The following is a 19,713-nucleotide window of genomic DNA, read 5'->3' on the forward strand; positions in this document are numbered from 1 at the left end:
GTCGGTACAGCTGTGCGAAGGAGAAATGGCCGGCTGCAATTGGTCGTTTTTGAATCGGCGCGCTTTTCAATTGGCTGACGGCCTGTTGAGCGGCCGGCGTTGCCGCGGCGGTCACTTCGCCGGCGTGACAAGCTGTATTCCGGAGGTCTGCGAGCTGCCGCGAAGAAGCGTTCATCTGTCGACCACCTGTTGCGTACCCAAGCGAGTAAGTTGTGTCTCCGAGACGATCACGCGACCTGAGGAAGTCGTCGTGTTAGCATGCATGTGTGAAGATCTCCCGGATACGAAATGAGAAAACCGCCCGAACCACGTTGCTTTCCGTTTCGTTGCACTCGCACGTGATCGGACGAACTATGGCCTTTATCAGACATTGACGGTGTTGCACCGAGAACGACGTCCCAGCGCGGATCAGTCGCATAATTTGCGTCACGCTTTGCGAAACTAGCCTGTCGACGCATGCGCTTTGCCACATTGCAGCCCTTTGTTTCGAAGCACTCGAGCCCAAATATCCCGGAGGCTGGTGAGCGGGAAGTGCGAATTCTGCTTCCGCGTCAATCTCGGCTTGGTCGTTCGCTTGGCGTTCGTCTCGTTCTCGTCGAAACGCGAATCTCGCCGTTTCTCTCGGAGAACATTCTAATTCCACTCGAGAATTCGAAGGGAGAAGCACCCGAGTTTCGAGAAATGAATTCGAGCTTGAACTATTTTTGGTACATGAAAGAAATTCGTTATCATTCCCGCTACATTGTGTATCACACACGGAAAGTCGACCACGAGAATATTACGACAGCTATTTCATAATGCTTCTTAGATTCTTTTCCTCGGAATGTACCTCGGGTTTATCACGTACTGGCGCTTATCTCCCCGTGTTATGATTTCATTTGTCGTACGATATTTACCGAGAAGATTTCTTCGTAGACTACTCACCGAGAATGCCGGGCGAGAACGAAGAGAGAGAGAGAGAGAGAAAAAGAGAAAGAGAGAGAGCGATAATCATCGCTGAAACGATCATAAATAATTCACGATGTATCGTTGTGTGCAAATATGTTTTTGTACTTGTCGCATCACGCGTGGGGTTATCGAATGACACTTCGAGCTTCTTTCGAGTTATGGACCAATGAACAAGCGCAATTCCTATTAAATTGTGTCTAACTGCTGCTGCAGTCGCTGTAACACTCGCCTCGCCTCTCGATAAATTCCAAGTGCTCGTCGAAGCGAAGTTCACTGATACAATTCGGATTATTACCAAGACTTATCGCGAGGTAACGTTAAACGAAAAAAAAAAACGAGAAAGTAATTAAAAATCCCAAAATTAGGAAGAGCTTGACAAAGATTTAAATACGTGGGAAAAGAATGAGCGTGTCAATTCAAACTCGTATTCTCATGTACAAACGAGAAATACATGTACAAACGAGAATATATGATCTTATATGAAGACAAAAATTTACATAAAGAAATTCTATATAATTCCGCTAAAAATATATTCTCGTTTTAAAATCGTTCGAAATTCTCGTTCAAAATTATTCAAGAATAATTTCATAAATTGTGAGGAAAAAAATATTGGATAGAAAGAATGATATTTTCAAACTGATACAATTCTTAGTCTAATTTAATAAAATAATAAAATTACTCTTGAATAACAAGAATATGAAATTTTTATTGTAACTATCTAGAATTTCTTCGCGTAAGTAGATATTTTATCTCCATGTAAGATTATATATTTTTGCTTATATATATAAAAATACAAGTCTTAAATTGATACTAATCTTTTCTTCCGTGTAGCTAACTTATTACGATATTCAACTACTAATCATAATTTCGTAAGCGTTAAAAACAATCGCTGCTTGCTTCAATTAACGATACTAGACATTGAACTTGTAATCGGACAACATTGACCGGCAGAACATGGAATCGATTCTTTACTCCAACATCTGGGAGACCGATCCCGAGCTCTTCGAATTGATGAAGAAGGAGAAGAAGCGGCAGCAGTGCGCGTTGGAGATGATCGCGAGCGAGAACTTCACGTCTCTCAGCGTGTTGCAGTGCCTGGGTTCGTGTCTGCACAACAAGTACAGCGAAGGATTGCCGGGTCACAGGTAATTGAGCCTCCGTCGTCATCACGGATACAATCGTGTTCATGAACACCAGATCGGATCGAATTCTTTATTCTCGCGCGTTCGCAGGTATTACGGCGGGAACGAATACATCGACGAGATCGAATTGCTGGCGCAGAAACGCGCCTTGGAGGCCTTCGATCTAAACCCGGAGGAATGGGGCTGCAACGTGCAGCCTTACTCGGGAAGTCCGGCGAATTTCGCGGTGTACACGGGCCTGTGCGAGCCCCATGGACGCATAATGGGCCTGGACCTGCCCGATGGTGGCCATCTGACTCACGGTAAATGCCAGCAAATTGGCCAATTAGTGGCGCACGACGCGGTTCACAATCGGTCTCATCCGTGTATCTCCCGTAGGTTTCTTCACCTCGTCCAAGAAGATCTCCGCCTCGTCTATCTTCTTCGAATCCATGCCGTACAAAGTCAACTCCGAGACCGGGCTGATCGACTACGACAAGTGCGCGGAGCTCGCGAGATTGTTCAAGCCTAAGATTATCATCGCTGGGGTCTCCTGCTACAGCAGGTATCTGGATTACAAGCGTTTCCGTCAGATCGCCGACGAGAACAACGCTTATCTCTTCAGCGACATGGCGCACGTCGCGGGAATGGTCGCCGCCGGATTGATACCCAGTCCTTTCAAGTACAGCGACGTCGTCTCGACGACCACGCATAAGACCTTACGGTGTGTTATACATACTACTGTTATATAACTGTTGTGACAATTGTAATGAGGGAAATAATGGCGAGATATCTGTCGGCTTCAGCGGTCCGCGCGCCGGTGTGATCTTCTTCCGGAAAGGTGTGCGAAGCGTCACGAAGGACGGAAAGAAGATCATGTACGACATCGAGAACAAGATCAATATGGCGGTGTTCCCGGGTCTCCAAGGCGGGCCTCACAATCACGCTATCGCCGGTATAGCCACCACCATGAAGCAAGCGAAATCGCCCGAGTTCATCGCTTATCAGAAGCAAATATTGGCCAACGCGAAGAGGCTGTGCCAGAGTCTGCAGGATCGCGGTTACAAGATCAGCACGGGCGGCACGGACGTTCACATGTTGCTGATGGATCTGCGCCCAATGGGTATCACCGGCTCGAAAGCAGAAGCGATCTTGGAGTCTGTCTCCATCGCCTGCAACAAGAACACCGTTCCCGGTGATAAGAGCGCGATGAATCCCAGCGGCATCAGATTGGGAACGCCGGCGCTCACTACTCGCGGCCTGGTCGAGGACGATATTGACAAGGTTGCGGAATTCATACATAAAGGTAACTATGTTGTCGATCCTTTTCTATCTCCGGCGCTTCCGCTCGACCGGTTTCCGAACGCTAATGAGCTGCACGTTGCAACTCAGATGAGTCAGACGCACGGAAAAAAAGTCTGATTCAATTCATCTGACGATGAACAAACTACAAGCGCGTTTTAATCGAAGAAAACGGAATTTCTGGTTGTAAGTACTGGATTTGGTTTTGTAAGAATCGGCAATTCCGTTTCCCTTTCATCCAAAACGCTTTTGGGTTTGTTCATTGTCCGGTAAAAATTAAGCCTTCTTTTTCCATGCGTGGTGCAATATGCATTACTTGAATTGGAGAATACCGTGATTATAATTTCATGTCATTCCGTTGTAGGATTGCTGCTTTCTAAGGAAGTGAGTAACATCTCCGGACCGAAGCTGGACGATTACAAGAGAGTATTGAACACTAACGAGGATGTTAAAGCGAAGATCGCGAGTCTGAGGTCGGAAGTAGAGGCATTTTCCAAGAAATTTCTCATTCCCGGCATTGAAGAATATTAACAGCAGTAAATTCGCTGAGTTGAAGCGGAATGTTCCGGCTACGCGCCATTTTTGTACGATCTGCAATTTGTAACACTTCACAAAATAATCTACAAAATTATAGAAGGCTTGGATCTCTTATAAATTTCTCTCTATATAATATAGTAGACTACTGTCAGGCGTACTCGGTGATGTGCAGGTTCAATTGCGCATTCAGAAATATTAGCAGTCTGAATATATTATGTAGAAGGGTATGATATTGTTTAATTAACAATGCATGGCGTGTTAATAGCATTAAATGTTAAAAGTAATTTGTTACATGACCGAGATATCGATAATATCTTTTTTATTTATCTCGAATTACTCAAAATTGTTTCGTGATGGAAACATCATGCACATAGTATCTCCCGGTAAAATTTAGTAATTTACGTGCGCGCCTCATATTTGATATATCAATTATTGTTAGATTGTAACATCATGGTTTATTTGTTCAACTTAATATAAGATCTTGTAATTTGTAATTTTCTATAATTTGTAATTTTCTATAATTTGCATAATTTGACATTTGTAAAAAAATTCTTTTTATATATTTTGTAATATACCAGTTTTTAATATCGTTGTCAACCATTTGTCGTCAATTTCGCGTTTTTCTTGCGATGTAAATCGTTTTCACGTAAATCACACATCTCTTCAGTGAAGCAATAGATAATACGAGATCGCACGAATGCATTGACATAAAAAAATATAATTTGAAAAATCTCAATAATAATTGTGTATTGTGAACGTGACGACAGGCGCGCATTTTTCACTCAATTTACATACCAGTGATGATTATTAGATAAAAGGTTTCCCTGACGGATATATAGAAGGCTGGCCCTAGAGTAATAATAATAATAATAATAATAATAATAATAATAATAATAATAATAATAATAATAGTGCATATCAGGCAACCGCGTTATTTGTCACTATATTTTCCAAGTGCGTGATTTATACAAATATATATAAGATATAAATTAAGCTTTTCCCCAAATACTACTCTTACGTTCCCACACGCGTACGGGATTGCAAGATTAGTATCCGACTGATAAGGTATTCACATACAGAATATCCGAAGATATTTAGAATAATGCTAGAATTCATTTCACTAGGAGAATGCGCGTCGTCTAGCAAAACGATACACACATTCGTCAACGCGTTAATATCAAATGCGTCAATATCGACTCTCGATTAATTAATTTAACTTTTCTAGTAAACCAATTTGCAAGTGTAGAATGTTCCGCGTTATATGTATGTGTGTGTGTGTAATAACAATTTATTCATCACACATTGATGTGCACGATGTTCCGGATTATGCACAATAAACAAAGGATACTCGATGTAAGTGCATTGCATCTTTCTATCATGAACGGGGGAACATACTTATTACAAATCTAAATTTATTAGCTAAATGTTCTCATTTTTTCATTTTTTTTTTTAGTACACAGCAATATATTACTCTTATTAATTGTTACTGTGAATGTGTCTCTCGTTACGCAGCGAGCGACGGCCGTTTCTTTCTTTAATTAAATACGTGTCTATTTTTCATTAGAGTTTTAAACGTTTCTTGCCTAATATTATAGTACGGAATTCGATAAATAAATATATCGCTTGTTGCCCGGGGCGGAATTCACTTCCTCGATTTGCCTCCTCGGCAACAAGTATTCTCGACAAGCATTCTTCTTCTTCTTCTTCTTCTTCGGAAGCTATAATTACGTCACATTTATTTGTCCACCACGTGATTCAGTTCATATAAAATAAATTTTCGATCGAGCAGTTACACACGCAGGTATACATCGATGTGATTATTATTATGCATGGTATACGGGTTTGTGGCTAATGGCAAGGATTTTATTCAAAGTCCAAGTATATAATTGCTGAATTCATAACAGCAGTTGTACAGAATGACGAGCAGTGTTGCGTGAATTCTAACTATTTAACCACCGGAGTAATAATTTCAGTTAACGTCTCTCAACTTGCGGAATACCGCATTTAAATTAAAATTGAACACTCTCTGCCACCTCAAAAATCTTACAAGTGATATATATACGAGATATATACACACATATGTTGAGAAAGAGGGAGAGGTGTGTATATTAAATATGTACATACAAGCCAGTACTTACGTTTCGAACGGTAGTCCTTTGCGGATACAACGCTTCGTACGCGAAAATTATGCATCCCGTTATTGCACATCCGTAAGTTCGACTCGATTAAAGGGAAGTTTAGTTATAGGTATGTATAAAAACGAATCGAGATATCTATTATGCACTATTGTGAATTCAGTGTACGCAACTTACAACTTTGATAAATTCCTGATAAGAAGTCGTCCCACATACTTTCATCCCTTTCATGCGAATTTACACATCACCAGACCCCTTCTTCCTTCTCCAGTTGCGCAAGTTCCGCGATTTCACAATTTCATATTCGGGCGATACGAGCGCGATCCCCGGTGAAAGTATTTGGGTCGAGGAATAATATATATATATAATATATATATATTTATATTTTATATATAAAAGTTCCATATTATATATATATTCAGCATCACACTGCACAACGCTGCCTCATCTTTAATCAATCAAGTTCTTGCACGGCGTACGAGGTCGAGGCGGTGTTTCGTTGTTCGTCGTCGTATTCGTCGTCGTCCAGGCCATTGAAGAAGGACTGCAGTAACGAGCTGAATAATCCCTGATTACGTGGACGCGGCGGCGGAATATTGAAAAAGAGTTGGCCTATTTTGTCTAAGTACTGTCGATAACATGGATCTCTGCTTAAGGATATCTGGTACTGATCGCAGAGTACTGTGAACACTGCTAATTTCCCACTGTAAAAACGTATCTCGGATCAGAGTAAGTGGGTGTAACAGTTGCTGAATCAAGAATATCTCAGATATCGCCGAGTATGCCAACCTGCGCTATCGATTTACCTGTCGATAGTTTTGAGTAGAAAAAACAAGAAGTTTAACAGGGGAAGAAGGTACGGCGGACCGGTACTTATTTTCGGATGCCTCGAAGTGTAAGAATTAAAGGCCTCCTGCGCCGTTGCCTTGTTTTGTAGACAAAGATACCTAAGGACAGACCAGTGAGCTCTTAGCGCATAACCCGTCGCACTTCACGTGTAACGTATTGCACTATCATCTGAAGTTGGATTCGTCATTTTATAACCTCTAACCTTACTATATCTCGTAATGTTAAGCATTTTATAAGAACTGTGCTTACTGAAAGACTGCGTGAGCTATGAAGAGGTCTATTTCGTTCATGTATCCCCGCTGCTCGTGAAGCTCCACCAACATCGCCGCGCATCCGGAGCCATCTCTACTATGCATAAAATGCTGCCTCGCCATTATATAATTTTTCTCTGATAAACAATCAGTCGGTTACATATATATAGCGTGCGCGTAAAGTGAGAACGATGACATCAACACGATGCCTCTCGGTGGATTACCTCTCCAAAATACTTGAGCTATCTTCTGATGCAGGTCCGGGTGACCGGTTTTGTAATCCGTGCCCTTCGTACTCCACTTGAGCGCGGATTGCACAAACATGTCTCTCTCGGGGGAGGTGGGGCTCATCGTGCCGAACAATGTTGTGATCTTTTCGAAGAAAACCTCTGTCGGCTCCGTCTCCGATTGCGTTAAAACATTGATAAATAAGATTCCTAAGTCGGCGCCGCTGGCATGCTGCAAGAGAGACACGGTTACAGCACGGCTGTACGATTGCGACAGGACATACCGACCGGTCGAGCTGTCGTTCGCACCCGACTCGCACTAATTGCGCTGGCACAACGGGCATGTTAACACTTCATTTTGACGTTTATCGTTGTATCTGAAAGGCACTCGACTGTGAGAAGGGCCCGTTCGAGAATCCCGTTGAAAGTGCCGATAAACACTTTTAAAAGGACACGTCACTCGACAACGACACTCGACCGGCAACTGTTCGCATACCTGATCGTGCTGTAATAAAAGCATTGATCCATTATATAGCAATTCCAAAAGTTCCGAGTATTTTTTCTGACCGAGGTATCTGCAAGCAGAGGTTAGACAAGCACGGTGAGGATCGCGCATGGGAAAGAGAGAGAGAGAGAGAGAGAGAGGACACTCTGACGGCGCGAGGCGATCGTTGGCTCACCTGAAATACAAAGTTCTGTACATCTGATGGGCCTCATAATAATTTTCCGAGTTTATCGACGCTTCTAATTTCGCCAAAACTCGCTGAACACCGTGACCGCACCGCGAGGCCATGTTTATGCTGTTCGGGTAACCTCGCACTTTTACGCACTCACGGTTGGTACTGGTATGTGATTTTTGTGTGTGTGTGTGTGTATGATTCAAGTTGATGAGGCAACCACGACCCTGCTGACGATGCTGCAAGCTCGTGCGCGTGTGCACGCATGCGAGTGCAACGCATCGGATGATCGGGAGAATAGGGGCGAATAAATGTTGAAGAACGTTAACATCGACGTCCAGATAATTGTGAAAGTATCGACTTTCGATAGCAGATCGTGTCTTGGGCGGGTAATTGATTTATTTTCAAATCTCTCTCTTCACCTTCCGAAATATGCGCATTATTTATAGAAACATCGGTAGAACGTCTCGTCAATGAATCCCACCTACTCTGGAACAAACGCACCAGGTGTTCGTTCCAGTTCGTTTCCAGTTTCAACTGCAAACCTGGCTTTCGTCTGCCACGTTGGCGACTCTGTCGACTGAATCAATCGTCGATTGGCTTGATTAAAGGTTGATAAAAAGACCCGTGTCGCACTAATCGATGTAAAAACAGCCTTAGTTGTCTTATTATAAAGTCGCGGAAAATTGACCAATCGCAGTCGATTATTTCCGATCGCGAGGGGAAATAATCGACCATGATTGGTCGGTTTCTTTCGGCCCCGCGATTGCGCGACTAATGTAAAACCGACCTACACTGTCAATCTACTTGATTTTACCGATGCAGATGACGCCGTTGAGTGCCTCACTTTGACATGACTTGCATCAACACGGAGCTCTCATTGGCTGCGCATCATCTGTCTTGTGGAATTTTCTAGAAAACTCAAGTACGAGATCTGAAGAATTCTTTGTGTGAAATCGACGGCCAATCGACGCGTCCGATACTCTTCGCCGCACAACAATGAAATATCGCCCCAAAGGTGTCGATTTGCAATTCTGTCCCGTCGACAGCTTGAATCGCCCATTACACACGCCATAGCAGCTTTCGTCTCATTTCGTATCGTGCAGCGTTGTGAGTACGGAGTACGGAGAACGGTGTTCGTTTGCTCTCAACGAAGCTGTTCTTCGGAAGTGTTAACTCTGCGTTTGCTGATCATTTTGGTATCATCCTTATGCTGAGAAGCCACAGAAAGTAAGGAAGCAACGTTTTCGGCCGATAATCAAACATTGAGATTTTTTTGGCAACTTTACAGGAAATACGTCTGGTAGGTCATATATCCAATAGATTTGTGACGTTCTCCGTCTCTTTTTTTTCCGCAACCTTTAATGCGTGTTGTTACGTAGAACTGTTACTTGTAACGATTATCCCACGACAAGTTCATAGTGGGAGATCGTCGAAACAGTATGGGAAGGACCCGTCGCTTTCCTGTTTGTGATTTTTGCACCAAGAAATAACAGGAAAGCTCCCACTCCAAGACTGATATAATTGTCGTCGATATTTCTGTTGATCTTTCTCACGTGTAATAATACGATACCTAGGATCAATTTCTTTTCACACCTGCACCGAGTTACACCGTAGCTCAAACGAAGCCGACATATTTCTAATACTTGATGGAAGAGAGAAAAAAATAAAGATTACAAGTTATAGTTCGGAAAATACAAAAAGCAGATCCTTATGCTCCGAACGAAATCAGGGCATTTAATATATTCCGTCAATGTAAATGTAATTAGCATTAGCCATTAGCATTTATAGCTATAACAATAGATATTTTATTAAGCAAAATATTTAAATAACTACAAAATAGTTATATTGTGATAATTATTTGTAGTCAAATTTGGTCTAACAATTATTGCTTCATTTGCAAGAGGCTTAAGAAGGTAGGAAAAATAGAGGAAGAAGAAAAATGGCGAGGAAACATATGGGAAATACAAAGGAAATTTCCTATATAAATATATATGTGGTAACGAAGAACTATCAGACAATTAATAAAGCAGAAATTCATTATTACTTTGGCTTGTTTAATGTTTTATTTATATATATATATATATATCAATACTTTATAAAATCTTTGTTAATTTAATTATTATACTGTAGGATATTTGAAGTCTGCTATTGCATACCTACACCTGTACATTTCTTTTTTTACAGGAATGTCTTTATGAGCTGACAATTGTAATCAACTAATACAATGGAAGGACCATTAGAAGTGAAACATTCTATCGCGGGTACGGAAGAACGCATAAAGTCGGAGACATCTATACAAAATTCAGATAGTAGCGAGCGAAACGACGGTGTGGCCTCGCCGCCTCCTAATTGCAGCATTTGTCTGGGGAAATTAGTTAACAAGTCCTTTACGGACAGTTGCCTGCACCAATTTTGTTTTACCTGCTTACTTAAGTGGTCCAAAATAAAAACAGAATGTCCGCTGTGTAAGCAAACCTTCAAATCGATCATACACAACGTAAGATCCGAGGAAGATTATGATCAGTATCATGTACCTCCTGAATTGGCACAAATTCCTCAACCCCATGGCATGGCTACTTTGGATGACTTGGATGTTGGCAGATGGGACGATGTACCTCGACTTATTTACAGGTATAGCTTTTTATAGTTATATTGAAACATACACACATTTGATGGTACATAGAATGATTGACAATGCGAGATTGCACAACAATTGTTGAATAAATGACAGAGCGATGACCGGCCATCATCGACACCATCATGGGACATTGTTAAATCCGGAGCAGGTCGCTAGACGCGAACAGCTGCCCAGCTTGGCACCTCAAGTGACTAGAGAAGAACTTAGACGTAGACGCGAGAACCCTTTGGAATACCGACGCACTGTATATAGACATGGAATGTGGGCTGTCCCATTACCTGACATATTCGGTCGCTTTCGCGAATGTAGCGCTGAATATTACAGGTAGGGATCTCCGATTGGCACACTCCGGTTTTCGTCCCGTTTACTTGATCAACGACTAGATAAATCGCTATCGCTATCGTTGCTTCTTGCGAAATTATATGTATCGCGTATATCGGACACAATGTGTGAATTATCTCGGCGCTTCTCGTTTGACCTTGCAGGAGACACCCAAGGGAACTAGAACGTCTTGTACCGTGGTTGACCAGAGAACTCCAAGTGTTACTTGACTTCAGCACGCTCGTGACGTGCGTGTTGAATATAATAAAGAACGTTTTAACGCAATGCGACATTAGAAGCTCGGAATTCCACAGTGTCATGCGACCCCACTTCAATATACACACGGATCACTTCATACACGAACTGTTGAACTTCGCCCAATCCAATTTCGACGTGATCGGATACGACCAGACCGTTGCTTACTTACCATGTGGTTAGTATTCCTTTGCGCAGGGCTAATTGCATCTCGCGATTATGTAGATAAGTGCATTAATGCGCGCGTTAATCAGTAGTCGGCGCGCTTTTCGCAGGTTTAGCAAACGAACTCGCGCCACGACCTTATGTCCCACCGACATCGCCTACGTCCAGTAGTATTAGTAGTAACAGTAATACCAGTCTTGCTACTGATAACTCAGATATACGAATACTGGATGAAGCGATCGACTTACGAGTGAACAACTTGATGCCGAATGTCCTACCATTCCCTGCGAGTCAACCAGGTAAGAAGAACATTATGCGATTTCTTTTCCAAGAGATTCTCAAGTATGAGCAAATGATGAGACTTGGTGTTTCCTATCGATTAAGTAGCAAGAATTTCCGACTAGCTTCGTAGTCCAGATTTTCAATGAAGACAAGTTGAGATCTGCGCATCTCGCTATGTCGTACATGTAACTTTCCTGACATAATATATTGAACATAATTCATATTTACATAGGACCCAGTACGGTAGGACAGCTGCTGCGCTCGTTAGATCCGTCTTACGAAGTACCGGAACTTTTGGTTCTCTCGTCAAATTCCTCTGATACGGACGGCGACTGTGAGATAATCGGTTACGTAAAACCACGTCACGAAAGGACACCGGAAGTCATCGAGTTGCTTTCGTCTGATACCGAGCAAGCAGCTCCCCCCGTTCCATCTAATGAGAATGCACCGTGAGTTGCAGAAGAACTATATCGAATTATTCAAATCCGTCACATTCATTCTTTTGTATTATTTCATTTCCAAACTTGATATTCCAATTCCTAGAAATATATATCATCGTTTATAATTATAAATATGTATCACAAGTTATTACAAGAGTTATACATATAAGTACAGATACAATATGACTTATATAAAATATTTTGTTCATTAGATCGACCTCGGAAGAACAGTTTTCGGAGAATTTTTCATTGCCAAGTACGTCTTACGCTACTGTGGAACGATTGCTCGACTCGTCATCCTCATCGACGACAAGTGTAGGTGATAATTCTGACAGCGATTACAATCCCAGACAAAATAAACGATCGAATCACTCGAAAAAAGCGTCCGGTAGGAAGCTCTTCGGAAGAGTACATAAAAAATCTACCAAGTCCAGGAGCCATAACAAGCGATCTAGGAATTCGTACAGTTCCGAGGAGAGTGATTTTAAGAAGAGGGGCAGTGCGAAGGTCGCGAAAACTAGGAAGTACACTTCCAGTGATTCCAGCTCGTCGGAAAATTCGCTGGCGAAATGCGACGAAAAACGATCGACGAAGGAGAGATACAGCGCCAAAGAACGGATGAAGTTCACCGATAAGGAAGGAGGAACCTATCCGAACGTACATTCGTTCGACGACGATAGTAGTAGCACGGAGACCAAGTGTGTTAAACGGTATATATTGAAAAGGAAACGTTCCTTCAGTTCAAGTGATTACACAGTGAAGAGTGGGAGGATAACGAGGAAGGAGAACAAAGAGAGAACTTCAACCCAGGGAAAACCGACGTCTAACAGTAAAGATCGCAAGCGTAGTGAAAACAGACAATCCAGATCCAGAAGTACCAGCTTGTCCTCTAACGTCTCTGAAGAAAGTAAGGCGCTGAACTACAGCTACTACGAGTCACGAGACACGGGCGAGTACAGAAGTCAAGACGACAGTGCCTCGATGAGCAAAGTTACACAGACAAGGAGGCAACCTGAGTCCAGATCAAAAAGCAAACTATGTTATTCCTCGGATTCGGGGGACGATCGTTTGAGATCGAGCAGCCAGTGTAGCAATCGCTCCAACAAATCCTACCCATACTGGAGACGATCGAAACACAAGGACAGATACAAAGACAAGGACCGAAATCGATACAGTAGCAGAATATGCAGTTTATCGCGAACGGGTTTGAGTCTGACTATAATGTCTACGAAGAACGATGTGTATCCGACTAAACATTCCGACTGCGTGGAGAGCCACAAGTCATCGCGCTCGGCTTATAAGGAATCGAAGCACAGAAAGTCCCAAAGCGAAAAGAAGTTGAGATCAAAAAAGAGGAGGCGACGTCTACGAACTCTCTCTACTTCAGAGTCCGAATAATATCACTTATATATTAGCCCATATATTGTATAATAAATTTTGATTTGAAGATGTCAACGGTGTCTCAGAAATTCAGCGTAATGTGAGAGTTGATAATTTTTTAAGCGATCAAGTTAATTTCCTACAAATTTGTATCATTTTTGTTCACATAGTTCCATCGTAATATTAAGTCTGTTCCGTAAATACAGCCGTCATAAATTCGTGACACAAATCACATGATGTTTTATGCATGTATTTATTAGAGTTACCTTTCTCAAAGAGGACGAACGTTTATATTTTAATATATTCGCTTGCAGAAACAATATCAATGGTATTCAGAAAATTATGTTCTCAGAAGGAAAATGTGACTATTATATAATAAAATGTACGTTAGAAATTTGGCGTAAAATATTGTCGTAATATGATATTTCGTGAAAAAAAAAATGATTACAATATAATGCAGTGTGAAAGATAGTATATATTGTTATACGCTACCTTTTACTGGGATATAATTTTTTGACGTGTGTGTTTATCAAATCACACGGCAACTGATATATGTATATTTATATACTCGATATGTGGAAATATATAAATATATATATATATAGATATATACATAGGAGTATACCAATATATGTATCAACATATGTGTGGTATACATTATATATTTCATACATTGAATGTCCCAAAGATTGCAAAAAAAAACAGACATCATAGACATCTATAATTAATTAAAATTTGCATGTAAAGATAAAGCCAATTTTTTAGTGGGTATACGTTTTCATAAGTTACTTTTATGTGCGTACGTGTAAAAAGTATTTATATGTGCAAAAAAATCGGGGATGCGCATATCCTTCACAAATACTGTCTCAGTTTGCAAAACTACAAAATAACAGTTTGCAAATTTTACAATGTAAGCTATAAATCGATTGGAAAAGATTCAATGTGAGACTCTACAATAAAAGTATCGATATACGTTTGAGGAATGTTAAAAATTTATATTATGCGTTCATTTTCACACGCATAAAATTGATAGATGTAAAATTAACCGAATGTTTTTTAGTACATCGTTAGAAATAAAAAATTGAAATTAACATGAGAATGTTGTAACACGTGAAGTACGCGTGCATGTTACTGCGACTGTGTTCGGGGAACGCGTTATCAGATTTACGCGTCATTCTATCCTTGTTTAAGTCTAATGAGCGACAAAGATCAAATGGAGCTGACAGCGCGCTCTCTGAACGCAGCCTTTGAAGGTTGGCTTAACGCGCGCGGAGCATGCGTAGAACCTGTCTCACCATCTTTTGTATTACTTTGAAAGTCGTTTTGCTGTGTACCGTATCAAGTTCGTATAATCGTCTCCTCTTTCCTCTCTCAGTTGATGCATGAAACTGTGACCCTGCGGCGGAGTTCACGGAACGGGGAACGTAGACAATAGTGACAAAAAAAATGGATCAAAGATATTTCCGGGATCAGTCGTTGATTTCACGCGTGCAAACGGTAACATATATATTGCAAAGAGGTTATGTCTTTTCCACAATCGCCCTGTATGTATGTCACGTGCATATAATGCGAATTATTCGATAGAAAAATGCTTTTGATTCACTTCAAACACGGGTGTCCGTTTATTTATTCATTCCATGATCGCACGTAACTTTACGTCGATTTTTTTTTGTTCGTAGTACATGCGTGAAAACGAAAACAAAGTTTACATCGATGTCAATGAAATGGCAGACACATTGCAAAAGCGGTACAGGGACTATCGCGGTAAGAAACGCGGTGCTTTCCGCGCGATGGTACGTAAAGCATACGACGAGCTCACAGAATTGTTCTCGAGGAAGCCAATCCGTGAGTGCTCTACATACAACGATTATGAAGATGATGATATCGACATTGAGGTATCTGGCTGATGGTGGTATTTTCCTCCGAATATTATTTCAACATCCCATCTCAAAGGCGGCATCTATAGAGAAGCTGTTTTATTTCAGTCAGATTCGCAACAAGGTCCGATAGGCAATATGTTACTACGGATGTACAATAAATCATCGTGCAAACAAAATGGAAACTCCAGCGATAAAGAATTGATAGATATCAGCAGTGACGACGATGCGTCTAAGTCTGAATCTAAGGTTGAATCGAAAATTGAGAAGGATGCAAAAGAGGAGAAGCTTGTATATAATACAGCCGAAAATTCTATGCATATATCTCCATCGATTATATTTAAGCTCGAATCACCAGCTTCTCCTTCGCCATCACCACCACCACCACCACCGCCGCCGCCGCCGCCACCACCGTCTCAGACACCTCAGTCACCTCCGATACCAGCAGCGGTATGTATACATGCATGACTTATGTTTAATAAAGATGCTAAAGAATAAAAAAATAATATGTAAACCTGTGTTGATACCTTTCCAGCAACCCGCAAATGGAACTATAAAATCGATACCTTTAGAATCTACGAAGAAACGGCAGAGAGGAAGGGATAATGACAGTGCGCCGTTTGTAGCGGCGAAAAAATCAAAAACTGTGCCCGTCACAGAATTAAAAGTTACATTCTCGAGTGTAGGAGGCAGTGAGAAAGTCTTAAAGACTGTGTGCACTTTACTCGCTCACATGAAACATCCGGAGATCTTCAAGCAGCTCGGCATATCTCCGCCAAGGGGATTTTTACTTCATGGACCGCCTGGATGTGGAAAAACATTACTGGCGCATGCAGTTGCGGGAGTAAGATAATATTTAATTTCGAACAAATAGAGAAAAAGTATTTGCTACGGTAGAAACATATATCATGTATTCAGGTTATTATCTGAATAGAACAATTCATTGATTGCGTTCTGTGTAAATTACTACAAAAATATAGAGTCGTATCGGTTTACATGCATACGAATCTTTGTTTCGTCCATGTCTCGTGCTGATGAATATTTCTCCTATAAAATTAGGAATTAAACATGCCTCTGCTGAAAGTAGCAGCACCTGAGCTTATAGCTGGAGTATCTGGCGAGAGCGAAGCCCGTATCAGAGAATTATTTGATCAAGCCTTAGCTCTTGTACCGTGTATTATTTTCTTGGATGAAATCGATGCTATCGCGCCGCATAGAGCTACAGCACAGAGAGAAATGGAACGTAGAATTGTTGCACAATTATTGTCATGCTTAGATGGTAAAGTATTATCACTTTTATTACACGTGTTATTATACATTGTACATTTCTTACACCGACTTTGAAATATCTCCGTCAGAGCTGAATCTTAAAGAAAATGGGGACAGAGTATTGGTAATCGGTGCGACAAATCGACCCGATTCACTGGACCCTGCATTAAGGAGAGCAGGACGCTTTGATCGTGAAGTGTGCCTTGGAATACCGGACAGGGAAGCAAGGGCTAAGATTCTAGCGGTGCATACTGAAAAAGTTGTACTGGCTTCTGACGTCAGTTTATCGACGATAGCCTCTCTTACTCCGGGTTTTGTTGGTGCGGACTTGGTTGCCTTAATTCGAGAAGCTGCTATGGCTGCCGTGGACAGGTGACAAATCGTCTTGAATATTACATACAAATATAACTCTTACGTATATCTCCTCTTATTTGTACGATGGATATTCTTCGGTAAGACCACCATATATAATCTTTACAGAGTTTTTGAGAATCTTAAGAAAGGAAACGTGAAAGGGAAATTAGCGGAAGTAATCGAAGTGGCTAAAGAGTCTGCTGAGAAGCCTGCTAAAGAGTCTGCTGAGGAATCGCAGGCTTCCGAAAATATGGGAAATATAGCTGACACTAATGATATAACAGAATGTCCCGTAGACGACAATCCAGATTCGAGGGAGGAATTGGCTAAAAGTTCTCTAGACGTGGATAAAGACGTATATATAGATAAAAGCATAATTGCTCAGACGGATAAGGACATGACAAGTCAAACACGTACGACACAAATCGTCACACGGCGTAAATCGTCGGATCTTGCGAGCCTGTTGACTTGGTTGCGCACCGAACCGCCGCTTTCTCCGGAACGCTTGTCGACTTTGCGTGTCGAACACAGTGATTTCGAGACTGCCCTGCGCGTTGTTCAACCCTCGGCAAAGAGGGAAGGATTCGCAACGGTTCCCGACGTAACATGGAACGATGTTGGCTCGCTGCATGATATACGGCAGGAGTTACAAATGGCGATTCTCGTGAGTATCGATACTTGGCTATAATACTTTGTATCAGTGGAGTAAAATCCCCCACGTAGCCATCAAGTTGTCTATCTCGCTACACTTTCGGCGCGTTAAATAAATATGTTTATGTATCGCAGGCTCCCGTCAGGTATCCCGAACAATTCAATGCGTTAGGTTTAACTGCTCCTGCGGGAGTATTGTTGTGCGGCCCACCTGGTTGTGGGAAGACGTTACTAGCCAAAGCCGTCGCCAACGAAGCCGGAATTAATTTCATTTCCGTCAAAGGACCGGAACTTCTAAACATGGTCAGTGCGCCCTACTGTTTTTACATTACGCTTGCGAAACTATGACGTAATCTGTACTTGTCTAACGTAAATTGTATACTTAATATTTTAGTATGTTGGCGAAAGCGAGAAGGCGGTCCGTCAGTGTTTCTTAAGGGCCAGGAACTCGGCACCGTGCGTAATATTTTTCGACGAGTTGGACGCTTTGTGTCCTAAGAGAACAGAAAGCGATCATTCGGCCACCTCGCGCGTCGTTAATCAGATGCTTACAGAAATGGATGGTGTCGAGGGTCGACAAGGGGTATTTCTCATGGCCGCCAGTAATCGGCCTGACATTATAGATCCGGCCGTCCTGAGGCCCGGGAGGCTGGACAAAATTTTATATGTCGGTCTGCCGACCGCTACGGAACGAATCGACATTCTGCATACGCTAACAAAAGTATGGTTCTCGTGAATACGCAACAATTTGTTTCGTCCGTCAGTTAACAATCGACATTGATCTCTAACGTGAATACGAATGTTTGTGGTAGAATAAAACCAGGCCGAAATTAAACGAAGAGGTCGACTTGCATTCGGTGGGACATCACGCTACGGGCTTTACCGGTGCGGATTTGGCAGCCTTGATAAGAGAGGCCGGTATGGAGGCGTTGAAGGAAGCGATTGCGAATTGCGACAGCGTACCAGAGATCTGTAGGCGACACATTACACTGGCGTTTCAGAAAGTACAGCCGTCTGTCCTCGAGAAGGCAAGTATTCGCTTGGTTTGACTTTACGCGTTGAATATTAACGCGAGGCCGTACATTCCGCAGGATATCAAACATTACGAGAAACTGAGAAAATTGTATTCAGCTAAGGAGAAGCCCGAGGGAAAGTTTACTCCGATGGAGATTTGAAGTACAATCGCTAGAAAGAGCCTGCAGGCTGGTGAATTCTTCCATTATCGAGTTTCACGTTAATTTTTACATAGCGCAAGTGAAAGTTACTTTTATAGATTAGTTTTCACAACTGTAATGCTTGGTAAGTGGACGTAATTGAATTTCCTGCGAGTTTCTTACGAGAAACCAATGATATTGTTTCAAGATCTTCATACGTTCTATATGTTATTGACAAATCCGAACGTGTATACTCGATCTTTACGAAGATATGAGATATCAAGCATATGTAATTTTAATACGTTAAGAAGTCTTGATAAAAATGCATACATCAATAAACATTTAATATCGTACGCTCTATATTCCCTTTTTTTTTCTTTTTTTTTTTTTTTTTGGACTACGTGTGTTGTAGGTTTAATCGAAGACACAAGTAATATATCCTAAAATAAGATCTCACATCAGGCACTTCTAAAACATTGAATATTATTTAATAATCATCTAATACAGACCCGCTCGTTCGTACATTCGACTTACCGACAATTTCAATTGATACTTGCAGTTTACTTCGCTAATAAAATAAAGAGTAGAGGTATCGTCGTGAAATCGTGTAAAAACCGCAATAAGACATAATGTATCTAGTTATCTGCTTTAAATCTGCTGGTGTGTATACTAGCTAAGCACCAGTGTGGAGTAAACACAGTTCAGATCATACACGTACATTAAAATTTTACATTAAATGCAATGTCAATTAATAAAGTTATACATTATTAATCACGTGAGCAAATCAATTTTTGCTTTAAAAAATCTGTTCACTTATCTATTAAGCACATACCCAGAACCATATTTATGTATAAAGAAATACTTTAGATACAACATT

The 19,713-nt window shown here is 41.4% G+C and overlaps 4 protein-coding genes across 10 annotated transcripts; 3 read left to right on the forward strand and 1 right to left on the reverse strand.

The window, feature by feature from the left end:
* LOC106743257 (serine hydroxymethyltransferase, cytosolic) lies at positions 1 to 5,265 on the forward strand. Of its 2 annotated transcripts, none has more exons than XM_014616909.1 (6): positions 1 to 205; positions 1,900 to 2,093; positions 2,181 to 2,392; positions 2,469 to 2,793; positions 2,876 to 3,375; positions 3,736 to 5,265. In XM_014616909.1, exons 1-6 carry the CDS (start codon positions 26 to 28, stop codon positions 3,900 to 3,902), a joined length of 1,578 nt encoding a protein of 525 aa, XP_014472395.1. In that variant the 5' UTR covers positions 1 to 25; the 3' UTR covers positions 3,903 to 5,265. The 2 variants fall into 2 exon arrangements, with proteins under 2 accessions (XP_014472395.1, XP_014472396.1); XM_014616910.1 differs by lacking the exon at positions 1 to 205 and adding an exon at positions 1,157 to 1,259.
* An 83-nt stretch (positions 5,266 to 5,348) lies between these two features.
* LOC106743260 (Golgi to ER traffic protein 4 homolog) lies at positions 5,349 to 8,361 on the reverse strand. Its single transcript, XM_014616915.1, has 6 exons — positions 8,051 to 8,361; positions 7,867 to 7,945; positions 7,368 to 7,602; positions 7,142 to 7,280; positions 6,850 to 6,990; positions 5,349 to 6,747 (listed from the first exon to the last, which is right to left on the reverse strand). The coding sequence occupies exons 1-6, from the start codon at positions 8,161 to 8,163 to the stop codon at positions 6,498 to 6,500; spliced, it is 957 nt and encodes a 318-aa protein (XP_014472401.1). The 5' UTR covers positions 8,164 to 8,361; the 3' UTR covers positions 5,349 to 6,497.
* Positions 8,362 to 8,947: 586 nt separating this feature from the next.
* LOC106743359 (E3 ubiquitin-protein ligase Topors-like) lies at positions 8,948 to 14,050 on the forward strand. 5 transcript variants are annotated; one of them, XM_014617131.1, is made up of 9 exons: positions 8,948 to 9,350; positions 9,430 to 9,808; positions 9,915 to 10,046; positions 10,235 to 10,681; positions 10,782 to 11,012; positions 11,174 to 11,442; positions 11,519 to 11,728; positions 11,944 to 12,160; positions 12,364 to 14,050. In XM_014617131.1, the coding sequence occupies exons 4-9, from the start codon at positions 10,275 to 10,277 to the stop codon at positions 13,547 to 13,549; spliced, it is 2,520 nt and encodes an 839-aa protein (XP_014472617.1). In that variant the 5' UTR covers positions 8,948 to 9,350; positions 9,430 to 9,808; positions 9,915 to 10,046; positions 10,235 to 10,274; the 3' UTR covers positions 13,550 to 14,050. The 5 variants fall into 5 exon arrangements, with proteins under 5 accessions (XP_014472617.1, XP_014472616.1, XP_014472619.1 ...); XM_014617130.1 differs by lacking the exons at positions 9,430 to 9,808; positions 9,915 to 10,046 and having other exon boundaries at positions 12,364 to 14,049; XM_014617133.1 differs by lacking the exons at positions 9,430 to 9,808; positions 9,915 to 10,046 and having other exon boundaries at positions 11,540 to 11,728; positions 12,364 to 14,049.
* Positions 14,051 to 14,814: 764 nt separating this feature from the next.
* LOC106743365 (nuclear valosin-containing protein-like) lies at positions 14,815 to 19,711 on the forward strand. Of its 2 annotated transcripts, none has more exons than XM_014617141.1 (11): positions 14,815 to 15,028; positions 15,211 to 15,426; positions 15,517 to 15,858; positions 15,944 to 16,252; positions 16,468 to 16,687; positions 16,767 to 17,049; positions 17,158 to 17,695; positions 17,818 to 17,985; positions 18,077 to 18,403; positions 18,495 to 18,710; positions 18,774 to 19,711. In XM_014617141.1, the coding sequence occupies exons 1-11, from the start codon at positions 14,978 to 14,980 to the stop codon at positions 18,855 to 18,857; spliced, it is 2,754 nt and encodes a 917-aa protein (XP_014472627.1). In that variant the 5' UTR covers positions 14,815 to 14,977; the 3' UTR covers positions 18,858 to 19,711. The 2 variants fall into 2 exon arrangements, with proteins under 2 accessions (XP_014472627.1, XP_014472628.1); XM_014617142.1 differs by having other exon boundaries at positions 14,992 to 15,075.
* Positions 19,712 to 19,713: the final 2 nt, after the last annotated feature.

Source organism: Dinoponera quadriceps, unplaced genomic scaffold (genome assembly GCF_001313825.1).
Source record: "Dinoponera quadriceps isolate SergipeBrazil2010 unplaced genomic scaffold, ASM131382v1 scaffold616, whole genome shotgun sequence".
Taxonomy (NCBI): domain Eukaryota; kingdom Metazoa; phylum Arthropoda; class Insecta; order Hymenoptera; family Formicidae; genus Dinoponera; species Dinoponera quadriceps.

What these genes read in the sequence shown, in the direction of transcription:
- LOC106743257 (XM_014616909.1), top strand. Translation starts at nt 26, where the DNA reads ATGGCCGGCTGCAATTGGTCGTTTTTGAATCGGCGCGCTTTTCAATTG. An exon ending in GAAGGATTGCCGGGTCACAG is followed by an intron (nt 2,094 to 2,180) that starts GTAATTGAGCCT and finishes GCGCGTTCGCAG; the next exon opens with GTATTACGGCGGGAACGAAT. An exon ending in TGGTGGCCATCTGACTCACG is followed by an intron (nt 2,393 to 2,468) that starts GTAAATGCCAGC and finishes TATCTCCCGTAG; the next exon opens with GTTTCTTCACCTCGTCCAAG.
- LOC106743260 (XM_014616915.1), bottom strand. Translation starts at nt 8,163, where the DNA reads ATGGCCTCGCGGTGCGGTCACGGTGTTCAGCGAGTTTTGGCGAAATTA. An exon ending in TTTTATTACAGCACGATCAG is followed by an intron (nt 7,603 to 7,866) that starts GTATGCGAACAG and finishes TCTCTCTTGCAG; the next exon opens with CATGCCAGCGGCGCCGACTT. An exon ending in ATAGCTCACGCAGTCTTTCA is followed by an intron (nt 6,991 to 7,141) that starts GTAAGCACAGTT and finishes GTCTGTCCTTAG; the next exon opens with GTATCTTTGTCTACAAAACA.
- LOC106743359 (XM_014617131.1), top strand. Translation starts at nt 10,275, where the DNA reads ATGGAAGGACCATTAGAAGTGAAACATTCTATCGCGGGTACGGAAGAA. An exon ending in CGTTGCTTACTTACCATGTG is followed by an intron (nt 11,443 to 11,518) that starts GTTAGTATTCCT and finishes CGCGTTAATCAG; the next exon opens with TAGTCGGCGCGCTTTTCGCA. An exon ending in CCATCTAATGAGAATGCACC is followed by an intron (nt 12,161 to 12,363) that starts GTGAGTTGCAGA and finishes TTTGTTCATTAG; the next exon opens with ATCGACCTCGGAAGAACAGT.
- LOC106743365 (XM_014617141.1), top strand. Translation starts at nt 14,978, where the DNA reads ATGGATCAAAGATATTTCCGGGATCAGTCGTTGATTTCACGCGTGCAA. An exon ending in GCTATGGCTGCCGTGGACAG is followed by an intron (nt 17,050 to 17,157) that starts GTGACAAATCGT and finishes TAATCTTTACAG; the next exon opens with AGTTTTTGAGAATCTTAAGA. An exon ending in GACCGGAACTTCTAAACATG is followed by an intron (nt 17,986 to 18,076) that starts GTCAGTGCGCCC and finishes TTAATATTTTAG; the next exon opens with TATGTTGGCGAAAGCGAGAA.